General features: G+C 50.0%; 1 protein-coding gene across 1 annotated transcript; it reads left to right on the top strand.

Moving 5' to 3' along the window:
- Window positions 1-5060: 5060 nt before the first annotated feature.
- LOC120229751 (PRAME family member 12-like) lies at window positions 5061-7920 on the top strand. Its single transcript, XM_039228957.1, has 3 exons — window positions 5061-5347; window positions 5767-6327; window positions 7344-7920. The coding sequence occupies exons 1-3, from the start codon at window positions 5061-5063 to the stop codon at window positions 7918-7920; spliced, it is 1425 nt and encodes a 474-aa protein (XP_039084888.1).
- Window positions 7921-8996: the final 1076 nt, after the last annotated feature.

Consider the following 8996-nt stretch of genomic DNA (forward strand, 5'->3'; position numbering starts at 1 on the left):
CCCTCAGCTTTACACCCAGGATGGATGTTCACCAATCTCTCTCTCTCTATGGACTTTCCACTGGCCTGATTCTGTGCGCTTGGCATGGGAGGCAGCCTCTGGAACCTCACCATAGCCGGTACAAACAAAGCCAATCCTTTGGAAACTCTCAGCCCCCAAATCCAGGCTGAGACCCCTTTGGTCTCAGCCTTGAAGGAACACAGCTCTGTGAGAGCCAGAGGATATATTCTCCTGCCCAGTCGGCCAGTCCCTGCTCTTTCTCCTCTGCCTTCCCTGGGTGCCTCTGGCCCCACCTCACCTCGAGGGAGCCAGCAGACACCCTTCCCACCCCGTGCTTCTACAAAGCTAGTCCCTTGGCCTTAATTGTCTGAATGCAGGGTGATTTGTCATCACACCTTTATTAATGAGGAAGAAAGAGAACAGCCCCTTATTTGGGGCAAGATATTAGTAGAACTAGAGGGGGTAATTAGGGCCAAGAGAGACTTGAGCTTTTTTTTTTTTAATATTTTTATTTATTTCTAGGAGAGAGAGAGAGAGAGCGTGAGCAGGGGAGGGTCAGAGAGAGAGGGAGATACAGACTCTGAAATAGGCTCCAGGCTCTGAGCTGGCAGTCAGCACAGAGCCTGATGTGGGGCTCGAACCCACGAACCGCGAGATCATGACCCAAGTGAAAGTCAGACGCTTCACCGACTAAGCCACCCAGGCGCCCCCACTTGAGCTTTTAAAAAACCACAGAAGACAAGACATTTGTCTTCAGATAAGAAGAGATCTGACTTGGGAAAGAAAAAAAACATTTCCTGGATCCCAGTAGGATTTTGCCAGCTCAAGCTCTGGGCCAAGGGAGCCCCGAAGGGAAGAGCCACCACGTGGGGACTGGTCCACAAGGCCTTTCATCATCTTGGAACCTCTAGGAAGACGAGAAGAGTCAGGTCCTCCTCTGAAACCCCGAAGGGGTCGCTTTCCAGCATCTCTGGGTGCCTCTTTGGATCCAGAAGAGCAGTTGGGGTACTCTGTGCCTTGTGGTTAGTCATCTCCTTCAAAATAGTAGAATGTGAGAAGAATTTCTTGATTTCTGCTGATACCATGGGAGGGGTCTCCACACTCCGTGTTCTAGAAGAGGTGGAACAGAGCTCCTGGAATGGAGGAAGAGAGGGCTGCGGAGTCAGCTCAGGCTGGGAGAGGGAACTAGAAGGAATATTCTAACCCCCTGAGCAAGGAGCCAGGAGCAGATGTTTTGGAATCTCAGTTGGGATCCGTGACTGGAGAAGGGGGTCAGGACATCTTCCTGATGAGCTCAGAAGGCTTCTCTCACCTGCGCAGTAAGCTAGAGATCATGAGCACAGGAGGCCAGGACACAATAAAATGTCCTACAAAGCCAGGCTTCTCACCAGACCCTGAGAGTCCTGCTGGACTCCTGAGTTGGACGAGGATGATGGCACCTCTGTGCAAATGGGCTCCCTCCTCCTCGGATGCCCCAGTGTGTCCCTTTAACAAACAGGCTCTGTGTGGTGGTGGACAGAATAGCATGTCCAGTTGCCTGAGAGAGAAGAAAGAGTGTTGAACATTAATATTTTTGAGGACATTTGAAGACCTTGACCCCTCCTACCTCCTTGGGTCTCATAGAAGCTGAGATCCCATAGAAACATCCCTCCCTTGGACTTCTACAATTTTCTCATGTTCACTGATACTAACAGGAAGTCTGTCAGCAAGTCTTTTCTAACATTTAAGTTGTCTGACAAGTAGGGTGGTTCTTCTGAGCCCCCAACTATTCACTGTGTCAAACTGAGCAGGCTCCTGTCCTCCATTAAGACCTGGGGTCCCCAGCTTCAAAATGGGGGAAATAGCAGTGACCTTTAGATTCTCTGCGGAGGGGATATGAGGCAGTGGATGAAAAGTGCTGGCACCATGGCTTGCCCAGTGTGTGTTCAATAACAGATATTTATGATTATCCTTGTCACAAATCTTACCCTACTGCAGTTCATTAATAACGGCAGTTAATAGGAGTTAAAATGTCTATTGTGTACACTCCAACTAAATCCAATGTAATACAAAGGCCATTTATCCTGAGGGTAGAAATGTGGCAAAAAGAATCTTCCAGAAAGATGCCAAGATGGAGAACATCCTTCAAAGAATCCTAGCCCTGGCAGCCAGTGGTAATATATTAATTGTTTGGGCCTCATGCTGAATGGAGGAGAAAAAGGTTTAGGGGATTATCTGGAATAATCCCTTTCTTCACGTCCTGAGACTTCAAAAAAATCCACTTGTGATCCAGCCCAGGTAGGGAGTCATCCCTACATTTTGGCAGATTTGCAAGCACTGAATATAGCTTCTGGATTTTTGTGGGGTGGTGTTTGGTATACCATGATTGATACAAAGAGATTTATTTGTTTGCCTAATGTCACGTCCTTGGTCAGGCTCTCTCTATTTGAGATGTCTTAAGGGTAGAAAGGGGTCTTTGAAGCTACATTTGCCTCAGTTGTCATCTAAATCTAAGGAAATGTTAATTATCAAATTATACTTGGAAGGGAGCCAATGGGTTTATGGTTAGCTTCCCGAGGCACCAGAAATGGCTGGGGCTGATCTAATTGCTGTCTGGGAAGTGTCCTTTGTGGGAATAACTCTGACACTAAAAGAAAATGTCTCCTGGAAAGAGCTGCCATGATGCTGATGGGTGGCTGGCCCACGTTTATATGTCTCCCTGGCTCCAAGATCCCAAAGGTCCTGGGTGTCCATCCTCTGTGGAGCTTTCAGACTTAGACACGTCTGACTTCCTAGGGTTGGCTGCCTCTCCTTCAGCTGACACTCTGAGATTTTCTCTTCCCAGGCCAAGTCCCCAAGCTAATCCCATCTTTCTTGGAGAAACACCCTTTTCCTCCTGGGAGGGTCTGAAGGCAGAATTTCCCTCCACGCCCTCAAGAATGATGTTGTCTCTACTTCAGCCACTCCCTTGTTATGTCTCTACTGAGAGAAATGTCTCCCAATCTCCAATCTCCCTGTTCCCCAAGGAAAATAACCCATAGTTTACAGTCTTGAGTCATTCACAGGGTCCCATTAGGATCACCACCTCTGCCCTGCCCATCCCCTAGCCCCACTTTCTCCTTATGACTTTGACCTAGTCTTCTTTAGAGAAGTCTTAAGATCTGGAGAACCAGCCACACCTCAGCTGCCCCACCATGCTCCCTGACTATGGCTCCTGCTTTTCCTTAGGTCTACTTGACCTAAAATGTAAATAAGCAACAACTTGATTCAGAGACCTATATTTTCTTTTCTTTGGGGATGATACCACTGTCTGCGTGAAGCTGTTTTAACTCTGGAACATCCTAATAATTTTGATGGGGTCATGGATCCCCCAACAACTGATGCTCTCTAAGGTCGGGACAGATTAAACTTCCTTGTCTCACACCCAGGCCTAGACCACCCCCTATTAGTAAAACCCAATCCGTTTTTGTGGAGTAAATCAATTAATGGGTCTTTGACTTTCTCCCCTCCCTAATCCTTTCTCCTTCCTGAATGGGCATGCGATTCAGTCAATTAATCTGGAAAAAGGCAAAGAGCCAATCAGGAATAACCAGATGAAAACTGAAGACCAGTACCATTCTCCAATTAGAAGTTAGTGGTTGAAAGGGGTGGGGCACATGGGATTAGAAAGGTATATAAAAGCTTCAGGCACCAAAGAAGAAATACAGAGCCCTCTATCCTTGGAGCCGCAGCCTTGGGTTCTCCGCCAGGCCCCAGATATGAGCACCGGGATGACTGCCTCCAACCCGGTAAGTTGCTGTCTCAGCCAAGGACATTCCCATCCCATGCAGCCCAAGATGGTGCCGTTTTCTTTTTCCCTAATTTTTGAGGTGAGCAGATTTAAGGCTTTGGGTTTGGGGGTTTTTTTAATGCTTTTTTTTATTTTGAGAGAGAGCTCATGAGGTTTTGCACAAGTTGGGGAGGGGCGGAGAGAGAGGGAGACACAGAATCTGAAGCAGGCTCCAGGCTCCAAGCTGTCAGCACAGAGCCCAGTGCAGGGGCTCAAACCCACGAACTGTGAGATCATGACCTGAGCCAAGGTCAGACGCTTAACCTACTGAGCCACCCAGGTGCCCCTAAGTACAATGCTGCCTAAATCCCAAACTTTTTAATTTTGTGCTTTGGTTCATGTCATTTTTAAATGTCTTAGCCAGGCAGATTAAAAAAAATTTTTTTTAAATTTTTATTTCTTGACATTTTAAATAGTTTGTGCCCTTAGATTATTTCTCACTCCTATATTTTACGGCTTTGTGATTTTACCAGTTTTTTCTTTTTTAACTAAAAGCTTAAAAACATTCCATATGAGGTTCCTGGGTGGCTCAGTCAGTTGAGCCTCTGATTCTTGATTTTGGCTCAGGCCATGATCTCACCATTGTGGGACTGGGCCCACACTGGGTGTGGAGACTGCTTAAGGTTTTCTCTCTTCTCTCTCTCTTCTCTTTCCCCCTCTTTCTCCCTTGTGCATGCATGGAAATGTATTTTCCACTGTTTTTCACTGCTACTCTCAAATTCTGTATAATAACTGTTATATGGCTTGTATGATTTCTTATTTAAAACTTTTAGAGGTATCTCCTTCATCTTTCCCAGTCACTGAGCACGAGCAAGGCCATGTGACACTCCCCTTCTCTTTGTTTAAGGGCCTTGAGTGATGATCTAAAAGTTTTCCCCCAAAAAAGGTGGGGCCAGCCCTCAGGCTCCTCAGTACCCCTCCTCAGTGAAACTGGAATTAGGCGAAGCAGGGGCTGGAAATGTACGGGACAGCAGTCGCATTTCCTTCTCCTTGTAACTTGTAAGACACTTGGCCTGGTGCCCTCAGGGGCAGAGCGATGGTTCTGTGGCTGGACACAAAGCCCGGAGTGGATCTGGGGTGAACTGAGGCTCTTCCACCATTGCCAGAGCCGTGACTCTGGCCATGAGTTGGTTCCTCCCAAGCCTGGGGAGAAGATGGGCGTGTTCAGGCTTGGCCTGGGAAGGACGCCTTGTTCTCTTGATGTTGCCACCTCTTGACATTGTCACGGGATTCCTTTCAGAAAGGATTCTGGATGTGGACCTGGACCCCACCCAGACTCCTGGAACTGGCGGGAAAGAGCCTGCTGAGGGATGAGGACTTGGCCATCGCTGCTCTGGAAAACCTGCCCACAGAGCTCTTCCCGCCGCTGTTCATGGCGGCCTATGCTAGCGGGTGCAATGAGACCCTGAAGGCGATGGTGCAGGCCTGGCCCTTTGCCCGTCTCCCTCTGGGGGGCCTGGTGCAGATGCCTGACCAGAGGACCCTACAAGCCGTGCTTGGTGGACTTGACCTTCTGCTTGCCCGGAAGGTTCGCCCCAGGTAAGGCTCATCCATGTAGCCCAGTAGGGTCCTGGGTGTCCCGTAAGAGGCAGCTGGGGTGGGGAGAGAGTGGATGGTCAAAGGGTGGATTAGAGATATCTGAAGAAGCTCAGGACTTGGCCATTGCTGGACTCCCTGTGGGACATGCCTTCTGGAGGTGAGGGCTGCTTGAGACACAGGAGCCCCTGAGAGCATGCCTCTACCTCCTCCCAGTGATACTTAATACTAGAAGCAGACACTAGGGAGGAGGGGAAGGGAAAAGATAGAGAAAAGGAAGGCAGAGCTAGGGAGCAGCTGTCTGGGATGTGGCGTGAAGGCACAGGTGGGAAGTCCATTGTTGCCCAGATTGAGACTCACAGTCTCATTCTACACTGATCATGAAATAAAGCATCTCAGCCAACCTTCCATGTTCCCCACAGGAGGTGGAAACTGCGGGTGCTAGATTTACGGAACACCAGTCAGAACTTCTGGAGCGTGTGGTCTGCAGCCACCACCCATGAGTGCCTGTGGGTGGGGCCAGTGGCCGAGGACAGCTTAAGGATGAAGGAGCCCTTGGGTCCCTTGGTGGTGTTCATAGACCTTTGCCTCAGGCATAAGGCGCTGGATGAAGTCTTTGCCCACCTCATTAGTTGGGCCACAAAGAGGAGAAAGTCACTACAGCTGTGCTGTAAGAAGGTGACGATTTTCAGAATGCCCATCCAAAATATTAAGAAGGTCCTGAATAAGGTGCAGCTGGACTGTATCCTGGAGGTGGAGGTGAAGTTCACCTGGAAGCTGTCCACCCTGGGCACGTTTGCTTCTTACCTGGGCCAGATGACTAATCTTCAGAGGCTCGTTCTCTCCCACATCCACGAGCCCTCCAAGGAGGAAAGGCAGCAGATCACTAAGTTCACCTCCCAGCTCCTCCAGCTTCATCACCTGCGGAAGCTCCACATGGACTCTCCCACCTTCCTGGTGGGCTGCCTGGACCAGATGCTCAGGTGAGGTCGGGCCCACCGTGGGTGTAAACAGTGAACCCAAGACTGTGATGTCAAGTGCACCGTGTCGTTGGCTGTTCTGTCCTGAGTGTGGGATCATATAACCACCCAAATAAAGGGTCAGAGGTTGTGGAAAAGAGACACTTTGCCAGGAAGCCACACACGGTGGAGTTCAGATGTAGTGAGGGCGGGCTTGTGCATTCTTCCTTGGGAAGAGAGGTCTGAGTTATGATGGCGTCGGGAAATAGTGAAGGGAAGAGGGCCCTGAAGAGAGGAGACCACGTCAGACCTGAGCATTTCCAAAGATAAGCTCTGAGCTCACCAGCCTGAACTGGCATGAGCCTGTCTCAAATTCCCTCCGTGAAAGGTTTTTTAACATTTATTTTTCAGACAGAGATCAAAGCACTAGCTGGGGAGGGGCAGGGAGAGAGACTTAGAATCCAAAGCTGGCTCCAGGCTCTGAGCTGTTGGCACAGAGCCTGATGCGGGGCTCAAACCAACAAACCATGAGATCATGACCTGAGCCAAAGTCTGGACACTTAACTAACTGAGCCCACCCAGGTGCCCCTTGCCCTGGTTTACTTTGTGTGTCTCCATTAGCCTCCTGGCCCAAAGATATGGGCACCTCAGGCCCCAGCTGTGGCCTGAAGGGAGCCTGAGTTGAGAGCATTTATGGTTTTGCATGTCCGAGTATTAAAAAATTCGGTGATACCCACGCTTGAATGAGCATATTCTAGCTTGATTTAGCATATTCTAGCGTATTCCATTCCTTCATTTCCGTAAGTGGAGTATGTTGTACTCTGCTTGACAGATGGGGAAAGGGAGCCTTAAAGATTTTGTGAACTTGACCCAGTCACACAAGTGAAAGGGCTCAGCCTGAAATGAGACTGGGATCCTGGGGACTGACCTTCATCAGATGGTCACAGTGATGTGTGTTGGCCTTGGACGAGTCAGTTGTCTCCCCCTTGAGGCCACCTGCTCCCCCGTTCCCCAGAACTAACTGCTTGGTTTCTCTCCAGGTGCCTGAAGGCCCCCTTGGAGACCCTCTCCATAACTCACTGCCGGCTTACAGAATTGGACTTGGCCTGCCTGTCCCAGTGCCTAAGCATCAGTCAGCTAAAGGAGCTGGCTCTGAATGGTGTCAAGCTGACTTCTTTTAGTCTGAAGCACCTCCAAGTTCTGCTCGATACAGTGGCAGCCACCCTCCAGGACCTGGAATTAGAATACTGTGACCTCTCAGATGCCCACCTGGAGGCCATCCTGCCGGCCGTGAGCCGCTGTCACCAGCTCCGGGCTTTCAGTATCCGCGGGAACCCCCTCTCCATGGCCATCGTGGGGCGGCTGCTGCACCAAACCACCAGGCTGCGCCGCCTGAGCCTCGAGGTGTATCCCGCTCCTCTGGAGAGTTACGACAGTCGGGGAACTATCCACCTGGGGAGGCTTGCCCAGGCTCAGGCTGAGCTACGGGAGATTCTGAAGGACTTAGGACGGTCCAGGACCATCTGGCTTAGCACCGGCTCCTGCCCTCGCTGTGGCAGCAACGTGGTCTGTGTTTCAGTCCCCCTTACACACCCCATTAATGGCCTGACGAGTTGAGTTCATCCACCAAAAACTTCCTTCTGGGCACTTGGAAACAGAAATCTAGGCTAGAGGTGTATTGCACATACAGAGGACACAGACCCCTGATTTCAGACATCTGCTCAGCGTGAATGGGGGAAGGACAGGTGATTCAGGGCTGCGGGCGGTGGGCAGAGAAACAGGAACCTGGAGAATTGCTGGGGCCTTCGGGGACCTGTGTCCTGTAGAGTAAGGTGTAGTCACCTTGCCTTTCTGGAGGGGGATTCCAGCCTGAGACCCACATGTGGGAGTTTTCCCTGGGTGGATGGTTGTAAAGAAAAGGCAAGAAATAAAGAACCTTGGTGTGAACTCTCTGGTGCCTTCCGTGATATCTTAACCAGTTGTCCCAATTTACACTTCAGGAATCTCCAGTTGCTACTGACTGGAAAAAGCCGGTACTGAGCTATGGTCAGAAACCATCCCTGATGCCCTGGGGTTTGGCACCAAGAGTTCACACAGCGTATTTACGATTTCCTCCAGTTCTTTAGTCTTCTCTCTGGGGCATCTCTTGTTTCTTGGGGGCCATTCAGGGGGTTAATACACACAACTGGGACGTATACTTAAGTGGCCGATGAGCCACTGGCGCACACGGCTCTTGGGACCCTCGCTGCTGCCTCGGATGCCATGACCCAGGACGTGAGCACTCACCACCGGTCTCCAGATGGTTCCAGAGCCCTCAGTTCCTGGCCTTTGTGCTGAGAAAGGGCTTCACTGCACAAGGCAGAGTCCCGGCTCTGGAAGGGGTTGTTTACACTGCAGATTAGCTGGAGAACTCTGGGCCTCCCTGTGCCTGCGGGTGGGTAGTCTCCGAATTTAACTAGCGGCTAGTAAAGACATCCAAGTTCCTTTATTTTTCATCCAAGTTCCTTTTAGCAAAAACACTAAAATCATACATGTAAACTTTTAATCTATTTTTTGTTTATTTTGAGAGAGCACACGAGTGGGGTTGGGGCAGAAACATAAGAATTGGCTCACATGGTTATGGGGACCGAGAAGTCCTGCCATGAGCCATCTTCGAGCTAGAGAACCTGCAAAGCCACTGGTATAACTTAGTC

This window comes from Hyaena hyaena, unplaced genomic scaffold (genome assembly GCF_003009895.1).
Source record: "Hyaena hyaena isolate Hyena2069 unplaced genomic scaffold, ASM300989v1 scaffold_35, whole genome shotgun sequence".
Lineage (NCBI taxonomy): Eukaryota > Metazoa > Chordata > Mammalia > Carnivora > Hyaenidae > Hyaena > Hyaena hyaena.